The 26398-nt window shown below is 39.8% G+C and overlaps 1 protein-coding gene across 8 annotated transcripts; it reads left to right on the top strand.

Annotated features, from left to right (window-relative positions):
* The first annotated feature begins 758 nt into the window (after positions 1–758).
* On the top strand, positions 759–26085 carry LOC120556146 (troponin T, fast skeletal muscle isoforms-like). 8 transcript variants are annotated; one of them, XM_039795546.1, is made up of 17 exons: positions 759–920; positions 2372–2432; positions 6783–6822; positions 6943–6956; positions 7408–7416; positions 9160–9297; positions 14248–14265; positions 14503–14523; positions 15180–15198; positions 15568–15613; positions 18228–18344; positions 18529–18606; positions 19918–20031; positions 20165–20274; positions 22084–22174; positions 24653–24693; positions 25871–26085. In XM_039795546.1, the coding sequence occupies exons 3-17, from the start codon at positions 6803–6805 to the stop codon at positions 25905–25907; spliced, it is 873 nt and encodes a 290-aa protein (XP_039651480.1). In that variant the 5' UTR covers positions 759–920; positions 2372–2432; positions 6783–6802; the 3' UTR covers positions 25908–26085. The 8 variants fall into 8 exon arrangements, with proteins under 8 accessions (XP_039651480.1, XP_039651479.1, XP_039651483.1 ...); XM_039795545.1 differs by lacking the exon at positions 2372–2432; XM_039795548.1 differs by lacking the exons at positions 759–920; positions 2372–2432 and adding an exon at positions 983–1133.
* Positions 26086–26398: the final 313 nt, after the last annotated feature.

The raw sequence follows: 26398 nt of genomic DNA, 5'->3' as shown, positions 1-26398 counted from the left end.
ACACTCAAGGTCAATGCCTAACCCCAACCAACTAAGCTACTTCGTAGGGCGGGACTTGGCTAGAAGTTACGTGGGATCCATAGTAACGCCTTCGGTACGTACAAAAGAATATTAAAAATGAATATCATAGAAGCTTGTTTTATTGTATGTGTTTTGTCTTGTATTTGTCTATCTTTTGCTATGTTTTGTATTGCGCTATGCACCGTTTTTTTGTGTCCTGACTGAAGAATATAATGATATACAGATCATATCGGCATCGATAAATATTGTCTATCGGCCAGAACAGCAATGTTAACGGTATCTGCTAAAATGTCCTTATCGGACCATCCCTAATATATGTTTGTGTGTGTAAGTTTACCTGATTAAAGACGTTTCTGTGTATTTCAATTGATCCAGAAATCACAATACAATTGACCAACTGGTATCGACCATTCTGTTTTCAGTCCAGTTCTATTATTATTCTACTATTGTGTTACTCTGTACTGGCTGATTGATTGACTGGTTGGTGAAGTGTCTGACACACACACACACACACAGTTTCCCACCATTGTCTGGATGCCAAGCTGATGTGTAACTCCCCTTCTATCACTGTAAATTTAGCAACAGAAGCTTCTCAGCTGCTCCTTTCCAAAACCTGAGCCCTCCTCTTCCATCCATAGTATTTAACCCATCTCCTTCTCCAGGGTCATGCCAGCCCCCTCTTTCTCTCCCCATCTTTTCCACACATAAACATATACACTACACACACACACACACACACACACACACACACACACACACACACCTCACTCTCAATCCACAGCCAATAAGGGCCGGATGAGCTCAAGTATCACTATAACACAAGGACTTATTCTCTGAGCGGAGCCTGCAGATTCTTACAGACCTTCATCTTCATCGTCCAAGGAGCTTCTCTTCCTGAGGTAAGACAAACACAGACAGACAGTGGCCCTGAAATCCCTTCTCACTACTAAACTAAATGTTTTCTTCTGATTTGTTTCTCCTTTTTGGCCAAAATCTAGTTGTAGATTATGTTTTTATTGCTGCTTTTGTGTGCAGCAGGAGAACAGAGACTCGGCTCCTCGTCCGTCCTCACACGCTGCAGGCTGAAACCCCAGAAGGGACGTTTGAAATAGGTGTAGACATGTTCCGCTGCATGTCGAACGTGTAGTTTATGTTGGGGGTGGTTAAGAGTCTGGCTAGAGAGCTGGAGTCCAGTTTCCTGGGACCAGATTGATTAACAGGTTCATAAAAATGTCACTTTATGTAATTGAATAATGTGTTTTACTGTATGTACCTTTTTTCAGGGCGTAGATCATTATTTGAAATGATGGAGTTAAACTTAAGTGCTCTGGAGGGAATTAGATGAGTGTATTTAAGTAATCAAAGGCGTATAAAGTACGGTGATATACTGACAAAGGTTCAATGAAATCAGAGCAGTTTGCACTTTCACTTTATGTGACGTTGAGGTGTTCAGCTGCGAAGCTGTGAATTGTAGCTATAAACTGATTTTTGTATTTGTTTACCATCTCTTCAATTTGATGTCTGGTGGTTTTACCTGCACACAGCAGTGTTAACTTTAATATTTTAAGTCCAGTTACACGTACATTCACTTCCAAATAGCCTATTGCTACACTGGCATTGAAGTTTGTACGTAAAATGACCAGCTGAACTGTCCAGTATGAATATCATTCCTAGGGATAGGGTGCTGGTAGTTTAGAGAGGCTCAGAGATAGGCAGCCGATATACACACCACCAAAATACCAACTACACATAGTGTTTATCTGCATTATTACGCCTCACAAAAACTTTAATTCATCGTTTATCTTTGTTTCCTCTTGCATATTCTTTTTATTTTTGTAAACGTGATTCTGGCCCCAATTTACACAAACAGAATTGGTTTTACATGAGCAAACACCGAATTGTCAGAATGTTTGGTTCAACTTCCGCATCTTCTTCAAAATGATCTCTTTTCTCTTTGTTAAAATGTTTCATTTTACACAACCATATATTACAGAAACTGAACGATTCTCCTCCTTTAACCTCTTGTCGGTATGTTGAACTTTAAAGTTGAACTTTAAACACCCACGTAGCCATCATGGTCGACCTGAAAACCAGGCCGACATCTTAGAGATATGAGGTTTTGAGATGGCGACGATGCATAGCGTCTGTTTGCTGTCAGAAACAAAATACACGTCCTTCACCACCAGACTGATTCATCAGTCTATAAATCCGTCTCATATCGGCATTTCAATCTAAATCTGCTCTTGATTGGCTCAGGATGCGGTCTCACCTGTTTCATCGGTCTTTAAGTTTCAGGGCCGAGTTTTAGCTTTGGAAATACTCAGAAACACTTTTTTTTTTCAACATTCAGTGTTCTCATACTGAAGAAGTGAAGTGACCATCCACCAAATATACAGAGTGCTGAAGTGCCGGTATGTACTGAGTGAACACTGGACACACAGAGGTGAGGTCGCTGTCAGCTGTAAGTCGATCAAAGAGCTTGTTTGTTGGAGGCGGATGCTGATTGGCTGTTTGAGTGCCGGGGATCCTCCCGCCGGATCGAGCCGAGGGATTAAGGCGCTATTTGGACACCGTTCCTCAGCTGATGGGTAGAAATATGATCCAGAACTAATCCTCCGAGTCCTCTGCAGCTGTGCTCACTGCTAAGTGTGAAGGAGTCATCCAAAGACACTTTATATATATCAAATATGATATATAGAATATACAGTGAGCTCAAATCCTCCCACATCGTCTCCAACAGAGCTGCTCCTCATCTTGGACTTGGAGCCAGCAAGACCTTGAGCGGATTAGTGCCGTATTTCCCATATATAGGACTGAAGTATGGCTTTGCTTTATAACCTGTGAAAGCTGGTGTTGAATCCAGAGAAGACGTCATAGTTCAACGCAAATCAAATACATTTTGGTGGATTGTCTGTTGTGAAATACATTTACTATGTATACTCAAAGTTAAATAGTGTTAGGTTGGTTCAAACATATTTTCTTACTTACTTCCAGTGGTATCTGATTATGCAAGCACTGTTGGTTTAATTTATAAAGCATTGAGATTTCTGCCTCAACTCCAATACAATGGAAGTGAATGGAATTTCATTTGGAAAAAATACCTTTAAAAAATCTGGGGCTGTGTCTGAAATCCTTCCCATCCATCCATCCATCCATCTATCCATCCATCCATCCATCCATCCATCCATCAATCCATCTTCGTCCACTTATCCGGGGTCGGGTAACAGGGGCAGCAGCTCCAGCAGGGGACCCCAAACTTCCCTTTCCCGGGCCAAATTAACCAGCTCCGACTGGGGAATCCCTATTTACTATATAGTGCATTGTACCCTTAGCCTTTTCATTTCAGTGTCTGAATTCTGAATTGTATGCACTCAAAGTATCATACTCTTGACGGCCACGCCCACCGGATGCACAAATAATTGGCGCCAACATACGCAACCAAGGGCTGAAACACTAACAAAATGCCTGTAGCTAGCAAAAAACATTCTATTTAAGTATGTCTAAAGCTAAAGCTCCAACAGTATTTCACTACTTTCGACCAAAGACTTAGTTACTTATTGCCCTTTATGCCTACTGGCATAAGGGCAGCAACAAAGGATTTACATTTCTGTCTGTTTAGGGTGAGCCTTTGGATGGTGCCCAAAAGTTTGTTTGTTTGTTTATTAAAAGGATCCCTATTAGCTGATGCCATAGCAGTCAGCTACTCTTCCTTCCATACTAGACACACAATACATACCCATTACATAACAGGCATTCCATTACAATAATATATGTAAAATCTCATTAATATGCAATACACTTATCCACGCCCACATATCAAACTAACAGTCACACTCAGTAACTATCACATTATAAATAATCCACAATCTAAAACCTGTTCACACAGAACAAACTTTTTTTTTAAATAGAAAAACAAGCATAAAACACAATAGGAATATTTTTTTAACAGTGTAAGAATCATACAAGACTTGTACAGTTACTTTCTAAAGTGTAGGGCTTCAGGGCTTTCAGGTCTCTCTCCTCTGTTCAACGCCAGATCTCCTTGGGTCTTCCCTTCTATCGCCTTCCTCGGTGTCCAGTGGAGGGCAGTTCTCCTGATGTTACCCTGTTCTCTTTGCCTGATGTGTCCAATCGATCCCCGCTGCCCTCTCATGGTGATGGTGTCTCTGCTTTCTTAATTGGACCGAGGGAGTAGTTGTTGTTTGGAGATGGTTTTAAGCCAGAAGATACGCAGGAGTTTTCTGATGCTCCGTGTGTGGAATGTTTATAGCTCGGTCGCTGGGCGTACCTTGAACAGCCGATTTTTATCTGAATCTCGATCGCTATATATCTCAGAGTGCTGTCGATAGGGGAAAAAAATAGCAAAATCTGTGCTAGCAAACTGGAGTTGCTGCAGCTGCGTCCAGAGCTCCCAGTTAGCTAAAGTGCCAGTTGTCGGAGCATCTTATAAAGAGTGCCTTTGTGCCTCTTAACAGACACAAATGCAATTAAAAATGTCTGTGCAACATGAACAGGGCCCTTACGTGATAACAAGATGCGTTTTCAACTCAGCAATTGTGAAGAAACCGTTTAAATTCAAAGTTTGTACTGTCATCTGTCTCGATCTTGCCAGTAGCTAGCTCCGGCATCTTTGCTTCTGCTTTCTCTCCCGTCGGCTGGAATTCTCCTTTAAGGTTGTCCTGATGGCCGAGATGATTTCCTCTTCTTCAGCGCAGTACACTGTACATCGAGGGCAGTTTTTTGGTTCCTGCATCTCAGCCTCTGCTGTTGGTGGTGGTCTGTTTAGACCTCTACTTTTGCCTCTGATGGGACTTTTGTTTGTCTGTGATCGGATACAGTAGTGTTAATTTCCTTTGAGCAAAGAAAGAGTTCTTCTCAAACATGTTAACAATGACATCTGTGCATAATCCAGGTTAGAAGTGATTTTGGTCGCACATAGGAAGTAAGGCTCATTATATCTTATAAATGTACTAATTACAGCATAATCTGTTAGTTTTCTATCTAAACTACATCATTTCTTTCATTATTGGTCTAATTTGATACAAAGTACGGCTTATAACATCTTTTTAATGTACCGGAAAATAAAGTGCGACTGCAATTTTTTGTGGATTGAGCACCACAAGCAAAAAATAAAAATAAAGACAGATATCTCAAACACTGGGCAAATGAAACCAAAACGATCTGCATGGCATTATACCATGAGAGGGAAGTAAAACAAAAGAACACATTTGTTATTGTTGCATCCCCTTTACATTCAATATGACTTCTGCCGAATGCCTACTTGAAACCAAATATAAAGTCAAAGTAGCATTAAATCAACGGGAACGAAGCATTACATATTCTCTAAAGTGCTCATATTATGCTTTTTGGCACTTCCTTTATTGTGTTATATATCTTTTTTGTGCATGTTATAGGTTTACAAAGTAAAAAAAAGTCCACCCCAAAGTGACTTACCATCTCCAACAGAAAACCCCGTTCACAAACTGCTCCAAACAGCTCTATTGTAGTCCAGCCTTTACTTCAGAGACAAACACGCGTCACTTTGTAACACAACGTTATAATGCTAGCCTAGATGCTAGCCTAGCTGCTAGCATGGCACACCCTCATACTCTGCTTCTGACTGGCTAGTAGTCCTTACCTAGCTACTGCGCATGTGCGACTCCCAACAAAGATGGAACAGAAGTGTGATGCCTCACTCTGTAGCTAAAACGGAGAGCTCAACACACAGGGTGAAAAGAGGAGCTGCAGCAATGTGCAGTACAACAAAAATAGGGTGTTTTTTGAAAATTAAACCACATAAACCTATTCTGGTACAACCTCTAAATACAATTATGAACCTGAAAATTAGCATAATATGCGCTCTTAAGCTAAAAATAATCCTTGTGACATAAGTGGTGATGATGCGTGGTCTTCTGTTGATTTGTAACGGGTATCATGTGTGAAAAGGAAAACAAACCTGCAAAGAAGGTGACACCTCCCAACCAGCTGAGTCAACAGTTCTGGACGAGGTGTTTGGAAGTAGTGTGAAAATGCTTCAGTGAGGACACATTCAATAGTTTATACTTTATACTTGTATTATTATATAACTCACAAAAGACCTATAAACGTAGTGGAGTAAAAAGTACAATATTTCCCTCTGAGATGCAGGTGGAATTAATTTATAAATTATAATAAAAATGGGTAAAGAACAAGTATTGTACTTGAGCAAATGTACAGTTACATTCCACCATTGCTGGAGCCACGTCCCAGAAGTATGTTTCCTTATGATATATAAGCAGTTTAAGTTCTGAGTTATTTTCAAGAGCTGCAGTTCGGAACAAACACACATCCAAAATTAACCCATAAATAGTAAGAGGAACACAAACTGTTGAAACTTCAACTCTTTAACTTTAGCGGTGCGTTAAGCTCTTCTTTTCAGATTTGTCTCCCCATGGGGTCCTAGTAAATCACTTTCTTTAAAGTAATAGTTTGAATTTCGAGAGATACACTGCTATTTGCCAAGAGTGAGACACTCTTTTGCAGAAGTGGTATCGTTCATCTCATCTAACTTTTCTAACAAGAAAGCGAATGAGTGTATTTGGGTTTTCGAATACACCTTTCATGAGAAAGATTTCCAGTCTAATAAGAAGAAAGAGTATGCTGGAGAAGTTTGACATTTCTGCAGCAGGACAGATGCTTCTGTGGGGATCAAACTCTTTAACCTTCCATATCAGCACAGTCTCTTCCTGTCAGCTCATCGGGCTCTTTGTCTTCTCCCTCAGGTGTGAAGTCTGCTGTCACCATGTCCGACACTGAGGAACTGTAAGTGTCAATAACAATCACACACACGGCTGTCGTTTTAGCAGTTTCAACTTTATTACAAAAAGTAGAGAAGTTGTCATGTTTGATTGATTTGTGAATGTCTTGTCTTTCATATTTCAGGGATCATGTAGAGGGTAAGTGACCATCAATCAGTTTGTTTTATTATACATAAGAACAAAATAAGCAAGCTGTATGACTTATGGCTATATTCAAATTGGTAACATAAAATGCTTTAAATCCAATTAACAGAATTTCTTACGATGTGTATTTAAAGTTAGTTTTAATGACTTTAATAGGTTTTGTGTCCACACAGACTTGGATCGTTCTATCATAAGACTATGATACGATTTCTCAAAATATATTAGAAATATGCCTCAAATGCACTGCTAATATGTATTAATTATTATTTTACTATATATTTTGAATGCATTTGGAAATACAGATTTTAAAAGTATGTCACATATTTACACAGGAATTTAATTGGACTTTTAAAAAAAAAGAATTGTAATTTATATAAAGGAAATGACACCATGTTTTATTTGTTTCTGTTGTCCCACCTCATGCCTTGTTTTTCCAAAACTGAAGACGAGGAAGGTAAAGACGACTGAATCGATTCCATATTCACAATCTTTTCTCCACTGCACTAATTTGTCAGCTGCCTGATTTCACCCTTAATTTCAAGAGTTTGACGCTGACACCTGCTCTTTAAACAGGATGTACTAACATCTGCACAGATTCAATTTGAGTCGTGGCAGGATTTCTTAAGCAAAGTGGAACTGTAAGAACTCACTTTGGTTTCCTAAAAGATAAACAGGTCAGAATCTCACTTGAATAGGCTACATCTGCTTTGTTGCTTTATTTACTCTCGGTTGCATTAAAAATAGCTTTGTGGATGTTTCACATTCAAATGAAAATGCTTTTTTTTTTTTTTAAAGCGACAATGTTTTTTCCTCATAAAATATTTAATTGTCCAAACAAGCAGGATGCGTAGATGTTTATTTTCTGGCAGGTAGGACGCTAACTAACACACAGCCGTCAGTCAAACGCGACCAAGTTAAGGGTGACTTTTTCTGACTGAGTGATGTTTTGAATCACACGGTTGAGAAAAAAATGGAAGTGAGCTTCTACGCTCACTGCATTTGTTTTCTCGGCATGTGACATGTTGACGTAGTCATCTGTTGATGTCACATCGATGCAGCTGTCATTGACCTCATTCAAACAGCGGCCATATTTCTAACAGTGGAGGCGGAAAACTACCCAGAAAACTCACAATGGACATTAAAAATCACACTGGCAATAACTCAGATAGAAGTCACATCGCAAGACCTATAGCTTACTGGAGTCTAGCAGCTGTTCCACTAGCTTGTAACCAGTAGTGGAAGAAGTACTCAGATTTTTTTATTGAAGTAAAAGTAGTATTACCACAGTGCAGAAATACTCTGTTAAGGGACGCCCTGGTAGCTCACCTGGTAGAGCGTGCGCCCCATGTACCAATGCTCAGTCCTTAGCGCAGCGGCCCGGGTTCGATTGCAACCCGCGGCCCTTAGCTGCATGTCCTCCCCCGTCTCTCTCCCTCTTTCCTGTATACAGCTTTCCTGTCGATTAAAGGCAAAAAAGAAATACTCTGTTAAGTAAAAGTAGAATGGTGCAATTTAGAATAATGTTTATTATGTTATTGGATTATAATTATTGATGCATTGATGTGTAAACATCACTTTAATGTTGCTGCTGGTAAAGGTGAGGCTAATTTTAGGCTATTAGGCCTACGTTATTACTTATTTGTTGAGTAAAAGTATTATATTTGCCTCTCACTGACATTTTGGTTGCAGAACCTATTCACTTTTTGGAAATGTGCCTCTCGACGTTAGTTTCAAATGTTTAGTTTCTAAATTTTTTGCTCGTTATATACAGTATAAATGCTTATTAGTTATAAATGATAAGTGTTTTGTTTTTTATACGACAAAGTTATTGGAACAAATTAGAACATTTCCCTAACAAAGTTTAACTAAGTTATATGATAATGAGAGTAATAAAAAATAAACTAAATTTAAGAAATGATTGTTCTTGTAAACAGCAACAGCACAAAATGTGCTGCTCTTCAGGGACGTTTTCCGCCTCAACAGTTCAATATGGCTTCTGTGTGAAAGGTCAACTGACTTTCTCTCATCATCATGTGTTCTCTCTCTCTCCAGCAGCTCTGTCCATCTCTCACCCATCCATCCTCTCTGTAACTAAAGTAATCTCTCACTTTGTGTCATGTCTGTGGTCTTCATTAACGGCCTTCTCTCCGACACCCTCCCTGTCCCCGGCGATTTGGTGCATGCTGCGTGCCCGTAGCCCAGGAGGAGGTAGTAGAAGTAGAAGTAGCCCCTGAGGCGGAGGCCCAGGTAGAAGCAGAGCCAGAGGTAGAGCCTGAACCAGAACCAGAGCCAGAGCCAGAGCCACAGGAGGTGGTGCAGCGAGGGGAAGAGGAAGGTACGTGGCATGGGCAGTCTGTTCCCCGTTCTCCTGCAGGACACTCAGCACTGTGCTCCGTAGGATTTTATTTAGTCCGTCGTGTCAGCATCAATACGCTGCAAAACATATCCGAGTCGAGAGTCGGTTAGGCATGATTCGAGTTTTTCACATTTTACATTTTCCATCCCTTCTGTGTTCAATTCACTTCAGTTTATTTAAGAACACGACAAATTAATAAAATGCATGATTATACATGGGTTAAAAAAAACAGAATTAGCCAAAAGGTACTTTAGATAGATTAGTATGTTTTAATCAAACTACAGTGCTGCTATATTGCACATTCACTCTCATCTGGCAGATTTCTTTCCACTACACAATTATTGAAGACTCACTTGTCTTGTTAGGTTTGATATTTTTAGTTCCCTTTTAGCTTCCCTTTCCACTGGAGTTACCTTCTCTGGCGCCCAGTATGACAATAGCTGTAAATCTGCAGAGTGAGTTAAGAATTTCAGTGTCAGAATGCATTCCCAGCTGGAGCAGATGGTGTTAACACTTTAGAAGAACAAAACAATAAACACAAAACCCACATGTTACCCAGCTAAATTTAGCTGCAGCATGCTAGCAGCTGCACATCTCCTCCAAATATTAGAGTGGTTTGACCGGGTTGTGCTTTTTCCTAAACATAGACAGACAATGCAGCCATTTAAGCCAACTTAAAGGTTCAAAGAGATTACATTGGCTGCCAGTATCCACTACAGCCTCTCATACCAAAGCAGTGAAGTTACAACCCCCGTGTTACAAAAATAAGGTCAGAAGCAAGGCTGCAAAACAGATTACACATTTTGATCAATTTAGACCAACCTCAGACACAAATTATTGCCATGCTTACATTCATGATAAATCATTTTGATTTTAATAACTCCATTGCCTTGCACCACTGCTGAAGAACAGCAAAATATTAGTTTGTCCATTTATTCCAGTGTTACGAATATTTCAGCCACTTGAGGCCACTAGTGAGGCAACACACACCAGACACGTCCAGAGCTACAGTCAATGGTCCAGACACTTGTACCCATTGTTTTCTGTTACTTTTTAAATTTGATTTTATTTAGAATTGTCAATATATACAATATAGACTTATTGCAACATGACAGAGACCCACAATCTTAATGACAAAGCAAAACAAGACAGAAAAAAAACATCTCCACACATCAAACAAACAGGCTTAAGCTCAGTAACTTCATATCGGATTCACTTAAATAAAATGTTAAAAGACTTTTATACAGTCTATGGTTAAATATGAATACACATTTATATATAATAAAAAGAAACAAAAACCTCAGACAATTAAAGGTGCAATATGCAATACTGACAGCTAGTGTTTAAAATAGTTACTGCAGTACAAATTTAAAATACTGGAGAGAGTCGTCTCCCCCGCCCCCTCCTCCCCAGAATCAAAGTTCACGGAGGTCGCCAGGCTGAGAACGCAGCATCCACAACAATGTTGCTAGACGCTTGTTGTCTCACATAACCAGACATTACTTCACAGCACAGCGGAGTAGCTAACGTTAGATGCTGGCTATATTTACAGTCATAACAGCCCATGCTCACGCGGAGCTCTGTACCCAACTGACAGACACACTTTTTCGGCTTAGAATTACTGTAGAACTGCTAAAAATCCCACAAACTGGCCGTCTTCTCCACACGCCAAAAAGACACACTTCCTCGGCATAGAATTACGATAGGAACTGCTAAAAAAAACACTACCTTGCCGTCTTGTTCCACCTGACTGAAATACACACTTTATTGGCTCAGAATTACGGCAACAATCGTTAAATACACTGCAAACTCACGGTCCTCTCTTCCCGATTTACAGCCCCCCCACGTCTCTTGGCTTAAAATAACTCACCGTTGTCCGCTATGGCCGTTGAACAGGCTACACGTTGTAAACAGCCGTTCCCCGCTTGCCTGGTCCTCCGGTAACGTTAGCAGTTAGCAGGGTTAGCATGGCGGCATTAGCCAGGACCAGTCGGGATCACTTCACTGGCTGTGTCTCAATTGTTTTTGCGAGTAACCAACTAGGGTACTCTAGCTATATAATTCAATGTGAGTAGCTACACGAATGTTGAAATAACATATAATGCCCGTTCCTAGTAGCCGTGATAAATTAGCCTGAAGCTAATGCTTACCTGTTCAGGAGGAAATTAGCCAACTCTGCGTCCTTTTGGGCACTAAGCTGTCTCCATCTTTCAAATACATCTCCAATATTTACCCAGACGGGTTTGTTACATCTCTGGTCACGCAACTGTTAAAAACATGCAGTTTTTTTTTAGGTCTGGTAGAATTTATCTTCGTTATCCCATTTGTTTCATGGCCCTTCTAACGTTATAGCTGTAGCGCGCTGGGTTTACATTTTTCCAGGTATATCTGACAACCCGGCCTGGCTGTCATACTGGGCAGCTGATAACAACACACAGGCCAAAACATAAACAGAAATTCTGTCACGGAACGGAGAAAATACTGGAATTAGCATTGTTGTCAGAAAAAAGTTTTTTATGCTTGCAATACTTCTCCCCATATGATTTCAAATCGAGTTAAATTGTTCTTTTCAGTACTCATTGTTTTCTATGTAAGCATGCACACCTGCAGCATCAACGTCGGGATACGCCAGCGTAAAATAAAACAGCGGTTTTATCACATTTGCTTCCCGTGTCGGCGTGGCATGACAAGGCCAGTGTGTGTTGCACTTTAGTCTTGTTCTAATGAAGAACCTTGAAGTGCTTTTGGTGTCTTCGGGCTCCGTGAAAAACCCCTGTTTTTTGTTGTTTTTTTAGAGTGCACTGCAGCAAACATCTGTTCCTTGCTTCATAAAATGTCCACGGTTATCACATCACATCACCATCAGTGTTAGCTGACAGAACAAACAAAACAATGTCGTGTTTCCAGCATTTCAGTGTCCGATGTGTGTTTTGAATATGTGCTTATAAATGTTGAAAGGGAGAAGAAGAAATTAAGCTGCTTTTACATGAATCAACTGCCCTGTCTCATCCGTCACTCTATCCAAATGTATGTCTTATCTTGTTGTTAACTATTTTTGCCGTTGTTTGCATTTTGTCAAACTCATATTCAAGGCTGTAGCAGAAAAGGATGATGGGTAATTTCAGTCATGTAAAAGTTTCTTCTTTGCCTCCCTTCACTCCATGTTTAGCATCCTTCTTTCCATGCGTAGATAAAGAGTGAGACTTGCAAACTGCTCTAAAGCATTTACATTGGGGTGTTGTGATGCAAAGCGATCATCCTCACTGTTTAAGTCTTCCATGGAAACCACCATTGTTTTGTTTGTTTAAATGCTTTTACGATCTGTGCAAACACAGATGGAGTCACTGCAGAAGTCCCAACCTTCACTTTACGCTTGCTGAACTAATGCTTTGATTTTGCTGCTTAAGCAGTATCCGTTTAGAAAAATTAAGTTTTGCTCTGTTGCAGGAAGAAACAATAAATCTGATCACTAGTATGGAAGATGTACAATGCCTAAATGAAAACCAAATCAAACGTAAAATAAAATACACATTGTAATTTGTATTTCCTTTTTATGCATGTATGCATTTGTTGTGTAAAATAAATAAATGAAAAACATGTTAGAAGGACAAATAATTAGCCCATTGCCTTTAATAACAGAATGGTCGCATCATCAATGCCAAAATTAAAAAACAATCCACTGTCCGATCATAATCGAGGTATGATCAATATTCATTTTGAAATAGATCATGCATCTCTTTTTCAAAAAGAAAAATGCTCCCATGCACCTATTCATGAAAACAAATTGCAGTGCTTTGCATTTATTATTTGCGATTTGATGTTAATGTGGCATGGAAAAGTCTTCATTCGTTTTCTTATTAAAGGCAAAAGGCTAATTGATTTTCCTTTCAACCTATCTTTTTTATTTCATTATGACAGTAAATATATGCATAAAAATTAAATACAAATTACAATGTGTATTGTATTTAACTTGGTTTCCTTTCCTTTAATTTAGTTTTCATTTAGTCATTGTAAGTCTTCCATACACCAGGTGCAGAAAGACCCCAAAACATACCAAATCAACCACTGACTTACCAAGTTATAGTGGCTAGTAGGTTAGCATTAAATTGTGCATTTCAGTCGCCAATAAACACACTCAGGTCATTTGTCACTAAATCCCCAGGACTAATATGAGCGTTTTCTAATCTGAAAAGTGATGGTCGGAGCCTTTATCATAAAAATAAACCAGTCAAAGTCACACAGTTTGTTAGCGGTTTGACGGAGGTATAACACCGTGACAGTGCTTCCATCTTCGCTACCTAAACAGGACAGTGATTACTTCCAAAAGCCACATCCACAAAAAGGCTCTTGTCTGAAAGGCATAGGCCAAATGTTGGTCCTTTTAAGCGATGTAATTATGGTTTAAACAATTAACCAATTCTGCCAGGTCAGTGTAAGTTTATTCCTGGTTCGGTCAACCAGTGAAATTTCATTCTGGGCACAAAACCTGTTAGAATATTAAATGAAAGTAGCTTATTTGGGAGAGCAAAGTACACGGCATAAAACATGTTTGGTGTGAAATCCTCATAATGTTATTTCTCTCCTGATAAGCCCACACAGTTTAGAAAATAAAAGGGGCTTTCTAATATAGTAAATATGATCAATCACAGTGAGCTGAGGAGCTGTAATCAGTTAAAGAAATAAACGTATTATATACCGTCCTTATAATGCAGTCAGAAGGAGCGCACCGTTTACCAGCTGTGTTAATGCATGACATGACATGGGTCTTCTGCAGTGGCTGCCACTGCCTGTACATTACGAACATAAACACCCCAATTTGGTAAATGTGCTTCATAAGCTGTGCATCGTAAAGAGGACAGGAGCAGGCTGACCAGTCCGACCACTAATGATTTCTGTTCTGCTCTTGCTTTGGACGCTTGCTGCATGCAGACGCCTATGAAGAGGAAGGTATGTTGATTTGCATTCTTCTTTGTTCTTCTGCCAGAGACTCTTTCACACCTTCCACACATGAGTAATATGCCGTTTGTCTTACTGATCTTTCTTAAAATAAAAAGGCAGAATGTATCCGTTCGCTTTCGTGACATGGAGGAACAGGGCAAAGGATTCAGAAATGCTGAGTCATGGTTACGGGCCCCACTGCTCATCTCTGCTTCTTCTCTTTTTTGCATGAATGTGTTCTGCCAGGGGACGAGGATGATCAAGATGGTAGTTTGTATTTCCTGCTGAGTCGCTGTTGCTTTTGCCTGCGTTTTTCATCCCCTTGTTGCCCGTTGTCTTTTATTTGAGGGTCCCATTAAAAAAAAAAAAACTTATTAAAAAAGCTAATCACGAAGTTGGTTATTTGTTTCTGTTAAAGTCCCAGTTGTGTTTTTTTGTTGTTGTTTTACCTGCACATCAATTAACAGTAATTACAAAAGTAAAACTCCCTGTTGTGAAAAGTGTGCGATGAAGTATGTTCAGAAAATTAAACTCTTAAATAGTTTATGTGGTGATTTTTGGCACACGCAAATGTCCCAGATTATATTGGTTTGATTTACACACTAATGCACACAAAATTAACACATAATAAATAGAAAAATCAGGTAACACTGTGTACTTACAGTACTTAAATCAGAGGCTAACACACAGGAATTGGGCCACCGATGATGAAAAGTGTTTCTAAATTTAGACTTGTTCTTGTCCTACCGGAGGTGTGAAACCACTTGCAGCCCTGAGATGTAACTCAACTTGTCCACATGGATCTTCCCCCGATTAACCAGCAGTCTTTTAGTCTTTGTCTCTCTCCACATTTGTGTTTCTAACAGTTTGATCTCTTGCTCTTCTCTCTTTCTGTTGCTGTTTTATCGCTGGGAAAAAAACAGAGGAGAAGCCGAAGTTCAAGTGAGTCCATTTATTCAGTTAAATAAAATGTCATTGTATTGTATGTGACACAAAAAAGTACACAATATTATTAATATTATCAACATTATTTACAGAAGCAAGGCAGCAGGTGGGACCACAAACATGACAAATGACATTATATTATAAACGTGCAAAGAGTATTGTAAATTGAAATATAAATATTTATACATATACTATACACATATACTTAATTATACTATATATACACGTATACACATTTATACAATTTGAATGAATATATATGTATATATTTATGTATTAAAGATGTATTGTCTTTCTTCTTACCCGTCATGTTTTTACATTGCCAGCAGCTTCAACTTATTTTTTGTAATATTTATTTTTGAACAGAGCTCCTGCTCCAAAGATCCCTGATGGCGAGAAAGTGGACTTTGATGTAAGTCGACTTGTTTATGTTGATTGATATTTATCAAGTGAAAGATACATGAATGTGTAGGCTTAGTTCTCCCTCCCCAGCCCTGTCTCCGAAAAATGTATGTTCCATACAACGAAACTGCATTCTCAATTACGTTTCGAGGGAAACGTATTTTCTTCCGGATTATATTTGTTTTTGTATCACAAATGCTTTTCTGAGTCTGCGTATAGGGAGAAGGTCAGAGTGAACAAATGGGTAAAAAAAAAACACGGGAAGTGTGCTCTACACATAATTATAATATCCATGTCCGACATGTCTGGCACATCTACAGGAATGTTGATTAATGTGCATTTTCCTTATAAATAAAATAAATGAAATAAATTAAAGGCAATGCCAGCTTGATATGGCAGTGATTGTTGTCCACTAATCACAGGGTTGGGGGTTTGATCCCCGGCTCCTCCTGTCCACATGTTGAAGCGTCCTTGTAAAGTGCTCTGGATGAAAGCTTCTATATAAATTCAGCCAGTTACCAAATTTCTTTCAGTAAAGAAACTCTTTTGCGTGTAGCTGTAGGGGAGAGACTGCAAGTTTTGTGCTTTTCTTACTGGTGCTTTTGTCTGTACTTATGTAGCCGGTCTGTCCAACCAACACTTCCAGGCCATGTAACTTGCGTTGTGAATAACAATACGGACAACTTCTCTGGCCGTGTTAATTTATTTGTACCCTGGACAGAGAAATAGGAAATACAATGCAGCAAAATGAGCAGGTTTCTCCTTCAGCACAAGCTAACTACACAAATCTCGGCACAGACCGAGGCAAGATCGCGCTGCTCACGCCGATGACATCATCGGCAGAACTCCAAAATAAATTTTAGAAAGCTCTTAAAATTATACACAAATCTTATAAATAAATAAAACAGTACAAACAGTACAGTAATGACAAACTCAAATGGAGAGGGATTTTAAAGGTGCTCTAAGCGAAGTTGGGTGATGTCACTTCTTGTTGACGTTCAAAGTATTGTCAAACAAAACGGAGGCTAGCTCGCCCCTCCCTCCTCCTCATCCCGTCCCCTTCCTTCCGCGCACTAACCCCCCCAACCCTCACACGCAAATCCTTTGTGTTGGTTATTGGCTGGAACACTGTTTGTTATGTTTCGTGGTGTACGTTAGCCAAGGGGGTAAGCGAACATCCGCAAAGTCTACCTCCTATGGAGCCATTTTGATGCTAACAAGCCATCACCTCCCGTTAGCATTCCATTGACTGCCATTCATTTTGACGTCACTTTGACAGCAAATAACTTTACATTTGTTCATTGTTTATTTCTAAAGAAACATGACAATGTATAAAAGGCTCCATTACCTTGTACCTCACGTTATGGCTCCGTAGCAGAGGTTTTTGTAAAAATAGGCTAACGATTGTGTCATAATCACACGTCTTTCTGTCGCATAGTAGATAAATTACCGTACAGTACAGGAGAAGCTCGCAGGTAGCTTCGACTTAAATTAGCTGTTTAAGTTTAATTACTAATGTTAACTAGCATTTTAGTTAGCAATAATTAGCCTGTGCTTATGTTATCTCCTTACATATACCTACGCTCTCCGTCTCTGCAAGATTGGGAATGATTGACATTTCTCTTGGCACAGCTACCAGAAGACTTACAACTTTCAGACGGGTTGCTCACGTCACATCTACATCGTCTTTCTCAGTTGGAGGCTGCTCAGTAACGCTCAGCGCTCACCGGAAAAGTGCTTCTAATATCTTTCACTGGTCTCCCGTGGAAGTCTACGGCGTCGCGTTGTCCATTCATTTTACTGTCTATGAGGTTGGGGCAGTTTGTTTTTGTTGGCGTTTGTGGACCCTGGGCCGCGGATAGTGAGGAGATGTTTGCTGTATGTGACAAAAAATGTAGCGTAAAAAACGCGTGACATCGCTTATAGCACCTTTAAGTGAAAAACAAATAATTGTTTATATTCATTACACTTACTAAGAACAAACCACAAAACAAAGAAAAAAACCTGTTCTCATCATTCTCAGCTGCCAACGACTGGAATGAATTACAAAAAAAACTTCATAATTGAAACACTTGTCTGAGCTCTTGTCCGATCACTGCACGTCTTAACTCATACCATTTATGCAGTATTGAACACCCTTGCTTTATTGTCTCGTTGATCCATTGTATAGTGGTACATTCTCACCTGCACTGCTGTCATATTTGTTTAATGCTCTTTTGCACTATTCCATTTGCAAAAACTGTACATAGACTCTGTACTACATTCAGTATTTTTACTTGGACTATTGTATTTCTATTGTGTTACTGCCATACCACTTAGACATCACCTTGCTGTATCACCATCACTGTATATCGACTCTTTATTTGATCTGTATTTTTTGTAGATTCTTTACTGTATTCTGCATATTTACTGTGTAACTCGATGTTGTCTGACACATTTTGTCTTGGCCAGGTCGTCGTTGAAAATAAGAATTTGTTCTCAATCAACTTACCTGGTTAAATAAAGGTTAAACAAAAAAAGAAATCATGGCTAGCCGGGACGCAGAGTTTTTTAAAATTAGTGTGAGTTTGGAGCCAACAACCTCTGTCCTGCTTCTGACTGTGGTCTCTGTCTGCCTCCTACAGGACATCCATAAGAAACGTCAGAACAAAGACCTGTATGAGCTGCAGTCGCTGATCGACGCTCACTTCGAGTGCAGGAAGAAGGAGGAGGAGGAGCTCATTGCGCTCAAAGACAGAATTGTGAGATTTTACCCAAATGAAAAACATACATTGCACAATGCACTCGATGACCTGCATGACCTGCTGGTGTTTTTACAAAAAAGACCACAGCAGATATGTATATATAATATAATATGTATATATAATATAATTTCTGCACGTGGCAGAAAGCTTTGCAGCATTGTGTCTTGATTTGCGTTTTCAGGAGAAGCGTCGCGCTGAGCGAGCCGAGCAGAAGAGGGTTCGCGATGAGAAGGATAAAGAGCGGCAGGCCAGGCGGGAGGTACGTGTTCCGAATCGGTAACTTCACTCTTTTGATTCGCTCAACGGAAGTGAACTGTTCAAATAGATTAACTTAAAATAGATTCACCTTTACAAAATACTCCATCATTAGTAATTTATTGTCTATGTTTTGGATTTGCACCTTAATGTTATCTTAGACTTTTTAATACAGTATTTGCACTCATTCCACTTTGAATGCATGTAAGCTTCTGACAGTGGAGAACACAATAGTGGATTTAAAGAGTAACTTAAAGTGCTCATGTTATGCTCATTTTCAGGTTTATAATTGCATTTATAGGTTGTACCAGAATAGGTTTATGTGGTTTAATTTTCAAAAAAAACCATATTTTTGTTGTACTGCACATTGCTGCAGCTCCTCTTTTCACCCTGTGTCTTGAGCTCTCTGTTTTAGCTACAGAGTGAGGCATCACACTTCTGTTCCATCTTTGTTGGGAGTAGCACATGTGCAGTACCAAGGTCAGCACTGCTAGCCAGTCAGAAGCAGAGTATGAGGGCGTGCCATGCTAGCAGCTAGGCGAGCATTATAACGTGTGTTACAAAGTGACCACGTTTGTCTCTGAAGTAAAGGCTGGACTACAGTAGAGCTGTTTGGAGCAGTTTGTGAACAGTGTTTTCTGTTGGAGATGGTAAGTCCCTTTGGGGTGGACTTTGGGCTTTTTCACTTTGTAAACCTATAACGTGCACAAAAAGATATATAACACAATAAAGGAAAGGGGAAAAGCACAATATGAGTACTTTAACACCAGGCTGAAAAGCAGCATCACACTGACGTCTTACCCCTAAATTCCACCAGCGCATCCCAGAAGCATCCCAGAAGCATGCGAGAAGCGGTTCTACGCTTCGCTATGCTAAAAATACACACCAGATCTATTTTTTTCCGCTATCTGTCGGATTTTCAACAAGGAATGGAAAGACTTGAGCTAGAGTCGGCCAGGCAAAACGCCCCGCTTCCGACGCTCCTGGTGTGGTATGACACACGGCAGACAACGGAACAATACCAGAACGTGGCGCCTCCGCGCCTGGTGGAATGTAGGGGTTAGGAGTTTCAAGTATGTTGCACATCTCATCACACCCATCAGTGATGTCAGAGTGTACTAAGTACATTTCTACATCACTGCAACAAGGTGTAAAGCTGCAACGTTCAATCACCGGAGGTCAGCTAAAGTTACTCTTTAAACTTTTCTTGGACATAACTGGCGAATAGGAATAAATAAAACCGGTTAATAAGCAAGTGGTTGTCTTTCCACTTGTCATTCTGTCAAATTGTGACACTTTCAAATTAATTTTACAGGCTGAGCGGCAGAAAAGGGAGGATGCCGACGCCCACAGGAAGGCTGAGGATGAAGCCAAGAAGAAGATAGCGCTGAGCAACATGGGATCAGGCTACAGCAGCCATCTGCAGAAGGCAGTTTTCATTTCTTTTCTTCTGTTGTCGTGATTTCAAATTGTCGCTCCAACCTCATTCAAAACAGGTAGCGGCATGTTTTTCTGTGCGTTCGTGAAGACGTGGTGTTTTAACTCGACTGGACTTTTTCTAGATTGACCAGAAGAGAGGCAAGAAGCAGACTGAAAGAGAAAAGAAGAAGAAGATCATGGCAGAGAGATGCAAACCGCTGAAGGTTGACGATTTCAGCGAGGATAAACTGAGGTATACTCACAGGAGGCTATCTACACTGTTTAACCCAAGTTGCCGCCTATACGCAGTTCCATTTTGTTTTACAGTAGACATTTGTTGTTAAAGTGGCTATTTGTAACTTTCAACTTGTTTTGATTCTAGCGGCCGCTTTTGGACAAAAGCGTTAGTGTTTTTACCACACCTGCTGTTGTAAGGGTCTTTTCTTTACTGTGCTGTATTGCCCACCGTAGATTACTGAGTTAGCGTTACCGGGAGGTCATATAGGCTATGTTCACACTGCAAGTCTTAATGCTTAATTCGGATTTTTTGCTCAGATCCGATTTTTTGTTTGGCTGTTCACATTACCTTTTAAAATGTGACCTATATCAGATTCCAGTGTGAACTGTTTGCGGTTTCGAACTGACCCGCATGCGCAAAAGAACAATAACGATGACATCAGACGCAGCACGCTGTTGCACTAAAGTTAGGGAGGTTATGGAGCATTTTCACTTATATTTCAAAATAACATTAATGAGCAGGTGCTGAGGAGGAGAAGAATGAAGAGAAAGAAAGACAAATGTTACTGTCTGCATCTAGGGTTGACTCCCGCCTGCGCATAATTTTGACAAATGTCGATGTAGATTGACGATCAAATCCGCCTTGGTTGTTCACACTGCGGCCACATTGAAAAACCACATATGGAAGTGGTCTAAATCTGATTTGAAAAAAACTGATCTGGGCAAGATTTGAGTGTTCACACTACTTTTGAAGAAGTCTCACCTGTTACTTGAGCCTAAAAAAATCAGATTTGGGCCACTTTTGCCTGCAGTCTGAACCTAGCCATAGTTGCGATTAATGTTTTGCTTAGACAGAAAATCATTCATTTAAGCTACAGTAAGAGAATATGTTACAGATGCATCATTGTATTTCAAGTGTTGCATATGGTAACTTAGCCTACTTCTGGATGAATCGTGAGCTAAACCTGGTATCACTGTCACTTTGTCACGAACCCAGCATTCGTCGTTTTTGAAAAATTTACAAACCCGTCATTTGTCTCCATCTGTTGAAAGCCTGACCGAAGTTGACTAGCCTGTCGTCTGTCTTTCCCTTTTAGCTTTTAGTTGTTCTTCGTTTCATTTCCTTTTTTTTCTGTGATGGCCCTGCCCCAGTATCAGCCAAAACTACAGCAGATAACTTCTAAAATAAAATAAAAATACAAGTAGGCCTATATTAAGAAAATATAGGCAATACCGTTCACTTATACATGCGGGCGCCATCTTGGGAAAGCAGTCACGACCAGTCGAACAACGAACGCCGTGCAACCAGTAACCAGTAACATAGCTCAAGCACGGCGTTTGTCGTTCGACTGGTCATGACTGTTTTCCCAAGTTGTCTTTATAAACTATCTTTTTAATAAACTGTCTGTACACTTACAAACTTCTCAATGCTTCGGTTTCCATGTAGGGACCCTCATTATGCTACCGGTGAAGTTTGGTGCTATTTTGAGCTTTGTTAGCGGTGTAGAAATAGGGATTTCTTTTTACTTTACCCGTGCCCCAACGAAGGCGGTTTGCGCTAAAACTGGTCATGTTCAATTAGCATGAAAACATATCCCAGAGAACGATCTACTCTGTAATCATGTGTTATTAACCCCTAGGTTCATTTTGCACTGGATTTGTCCTTTAAAATAACTTAAGTGACTGGCTCAAGAGAAAAACACAGTTAAGGGTTAAAATAAGGGTATAAGATTGTTTTTCATTTGCATGAAGCAACATGTATTTTTCTTCAGTTGCTGCAAAATATGCTTCATTGAATGTTTGGTTTCTGGTTTGTGTTTGTCAGGGAAAAGGCAAAGGAGCTGTGGGAGTGGCTGCACAACCTTGAGGCGATTAAATACGACCACTGCGAGAGTCTCAAGAGACAGAGATATGAGGTCAGTGAGGAATGTCTTTGCACGCTGCAACACACTCTGAATCACCCTGTGAGTTTTCCTGTATGTGGATGTTTGTCCTCTGGTGGGACGGATAGTTTGATCCACTTACAGCATACGGGAAAAGCAGAGTTCGGTTTCTGGCACAAGTTCAGCATCTTCCAGGATGCAGAAGGGAAAGTCTGAGGAGGTCAAAACTCCAGCAACGCTTGTAGTATCAAGAACCTGTTTGTCAGACCGACTTATTTCAATACAGACAATAAAACACACAACATCAAAGACTAAAATGTAAAAATGGTGAAACTTTGTCTGAAGTATCTTTTCAAAAGATGCTTTTTCAATGATTGAGTAAATCTGTCAAAACGGTAGGGGAAATTGAAATTAAAAGCAGCAAAAACGTAAGTTTTGACTTTAGTTGTTGGGGTTAGCCTTTAGTTCACTATGGTGGTTGGATCACAGAGAAGAAAAGTAAGAATGTACTCGACTTGTGTTTGTCCTTTTTGTGTAAATCTCCCATTGACACTCTGTGCTGGTTAACTCAGTTTTAGGTGAACAAAAGTTTTGGGATTGAAAAGCTATTTTCTCATTTAAACGCCAACAAATCCAAGAAAATGAAGTCCAGGCATTGTCCGGTGTTTCTCCTTCACACATGTGGCACACAACAGAAGATTGTCCCTGTGAGACACATTCTCACCTACTACTACCTACACTTTGTTTGGTTTAGGCGAGGGGTGGCGCCTGGAAAGAGTGTTTAGGAGGCAAGACGTGATGCAGATTACATCCCACACACACTTGAATGTGTCTGACGATTACGATGTCGGTCCCTTACCAACAAAAGTTCCCGAACCGTGTTGTCTCTTCAGTTAGACATTTGCGTTGTGTAATTGACCCTTCTTCTTCACCCAAAGATGTTTGGTTCCTCTGGTTTCACGCCAGCCGCATAATAGAAATGTCATCAACATGCCCACTCGCTCACTGTGAATTCTCCGGATAATGAGCTGCTCTATTCACACATGGGGTCATTCGTACATTACACAGGCTTTGTACGAGAGAACTGGCAGGGTAAACTCTCGATCTGCCGAAAATTCTGCTGGATGTCACTCTATTCGGATGTCCGTTTTCGGATATCCGTTACCTTCCGCTTTCTTTGATTTGTAATTTTAAACTCCGGTGGATTTCTGAGGACTATGGTTAACTGCTCCTCAGATCTCTGCAGGGTAAATCCAGACAGCTAGCTAGACTATCTGTCCAATCTGAGTTTTCTGTTGCACGACTAAGGGCATTTTCACACCGACAGCCTTTAGTTCGGTTGAATCGAACTAGAGTTTGTTTGCCCTGCTGGTGCGCTTCATTTGGACAGGTGAGAATGCGGCAGTCAAACTCTGGTGCGCACCAAAAGCGGACCAAACAAGCGAACAACCGAGACCTGCTTGAAGAGGTGGTCTCGTTACGCTTTCAATCCAACTCTGGAGTTGTTCGTTTGTGATGAGAATGTGATCCGTACTAGAACCGCACTAACTATATGTACTCCGCAAGTCTGAGCTAATGTCTCCTGTAGTCAGGTGTGTTCAGCAACCTGCGATGCAGCAGAGCAGCAAACTGTAGCAGCTTGCAGTGTTTCTATCACAGAAATAGACTGCGTCAAGCTTGCCGTCCGTCACCCGTATCTCCGTGGTCACAGCAGCCGCCGCTAAAATTGGAGACAGACGCCGGCAGAGCAGAGCAAAGTCTCGGGGACCAGAGCAGACGTAGTAACGTCTCTTGCGAAACAATGTCTGATCATTTTAATGAAATGAGCTGGTTTGACCACTAGACCAGAACACAGGACCTTCTTCCTGTATTTACTTTCTTGCTCCCGCCCCCAGACATATCCTACCAATAAGAGGGCTGGACGTTCTTGCCTGATTTGTAATGACGCATTTTGGTACACTTGGATTTTTCCAGGTGTGAAACCAAACCAAACCAAACCGACTGAGGGCAAATCGCTCCAAGTTTACTACCTCACCAACTGATTCGGACCAAAGCAAACAAACTACAGGTGTGAAAATGCCCTAAAACTAATTTTGAACGTACACATGTTCCACCAAAACAAGTTCCTTCCCGAGGCTACTTTGCAGCGGCACCATAGCTGCTTGACGATTGTGATTGGTTTAAAGAAATGCCAATAAACAAGAGCACGTTTTTCTCCCATCCCGGAATGCTGCAGCGCTGTGGAGGAAGGTCTGGCAATACGAGACTATGTCCGATCTAACTGATTTGGACATTTGCTTTCTCACTTACAGCTCCTCTGGGTAATGTCTAGATAAATTCAGGATTACAGTGCATGTGTGAAAGGGGCTAAATACTGTGTATATTGTGTTCAATTGTTGGCATTTTAATTTGGAAAAGGTTGCATGTTGCAGCTTTAAACAGATAATGTCAAAGTCCTGAAGGCATGCAGATGAGTGGATCTGCTTCAAACACAACTGTCTTGTCTTTCAGGTAATCTCTCTCAGAAACCGCATCGATGAGCTGCAGAAACAGTAAGTCACTCAACATAAACAAAGTGTTTAAAACACACCGAGGATACACAGTCAATCCAAAAAACTCTGCATCACAGGTCATCTCATACTAGATTTTTATTCTGTCTTTGGGTGCACATACAGTATGTTCACACTGGGAAAATGACAAAACAATCCAACTTTAAAATCCAAACTTAAACTAAGTGTAATGTTGATACTTAAGTGCAAACATTAAATAAAAACTAAAAGATACACTACTACATCTTTTACAGTAAGATATTTACTTATAAACATATGACTATATATTTACTGTGTGGTCAACCATAGGCTACATTATAATGACATAAAATCAGTGGTAAAAGTCCTGAATTATTAATCTTACTCAAGTAAAAGTCCAAAAGTATTAGCATCAACATGTACTTAAAATATCAAAATGTAATGTAGAATGGCCCAATACAAAATAATATGTAATATTGTATTATAATTATTGATGTATTAATGTGTACTTTAATTTTGCAGATGGTAAAGGTGGAGTTCATTTTAATTACTTTATATACTGCTGGCTAGTTTAACCTATAATAATACATCATAACTTATAAATTGATTTAAATTTTGTTAATTTTGTTAATGACCTTAATCTACAATTTTACTAGTAACTAAAGTTTTCAACTAAATGTAGTGGAGTAAAAGGTAGCCTACAATATTTTCTTCTGAAATGTAGTGGAGTAAAAGGTAGCCTACAATATTTTCTTCTGAAATGTAGTGGAGTAGAAGTATAAAGTTGCATAAAATGGAAATACTAAGTATTGTAGAAGTACCTTAAAACATGTAGCCTACTTAAGTTGCACTTACTTTACTTGTTTTTAATTTTTCTCTCAAAAAAATCCACCCTTAATTTGACATCAGTTTGTTCTGGTTTAATCCTGTTTATAGCTGACTTGAGTTAGATTACATTTTTAATCAAATAATGTAATGTTAAATAGAATGTAGGTCCATGGATGGCCTATGTCTGGCCACTAGAGGGCGATGTAGCTTCAGGTAATTGGTCCAATAGTTTGTATATTACTCATCCTGTGCTCCTGTGCTCTGTTATATATTATATTTTATATATTTTTTAAACATCTATCCATCTATAATATTCAACTTAAAGGATCTCTGTACACATCTGACTCTGTTTTTGCACTTTTGCGCTTTGCAGCAGCAAGAAGGGAGCCGCCTCGCGTCGCAGGAAGTGAGCGGCTGAGTGACGGTCAGCCCCGACAGGAGGCACCTCTACTCGGGTACCAGCGCCTCAGACCCCCCCTGCCCATAGACACCCGGAGCTCCGGAACAACTGGATGTCTTATGTCTGATTGAGTCAAATCTTTTTTCTGGATGAATTTAGCTCTAATAAAGAAATTTAAAAAAAAATGTCATAACTGTCTTTGTGTAAAAAAAATAAAATAAAATGACAATAAGATGCCAGAGGTATTGATCCTCCCGCCAATCAATCTGTTTTATCAATCTAATTGACTAGTTTTCAGTGTATAAACAGGTTCATACAGTTAAATTGGCTGGTTTGTTTGTTTAACAAACCTGCATCTGAAGGTAATATTTGAAACATCACCAAGAGCATCACTATAACTAACCTCTTGCAGTTTTTATATTATAAACATATGCCTATATAATATAGGCTAATAATAGCCTATATTATATTTAATTGTATTATATAGCCTATTATTGTTGA

This window comes from Perca fluviatilis, chromosome 3, assembly GCF_010015445.1.
Source record: "Perca fluviatilis chromosome 3, GENO_Pfluv_1.0, whole genome shotgun sequence".
Lineage (NCBI taxonomy): Eukaryota > Metazoa > Chordata > Actinopteri > Perciformes > Percidae > Perca > Perca fluviatilis.
The sequence above is the reverse complement of the archived record's forward strand: the minus strand, read 5'-3'. Positions and strand labels throughout refer to the sequence as shown.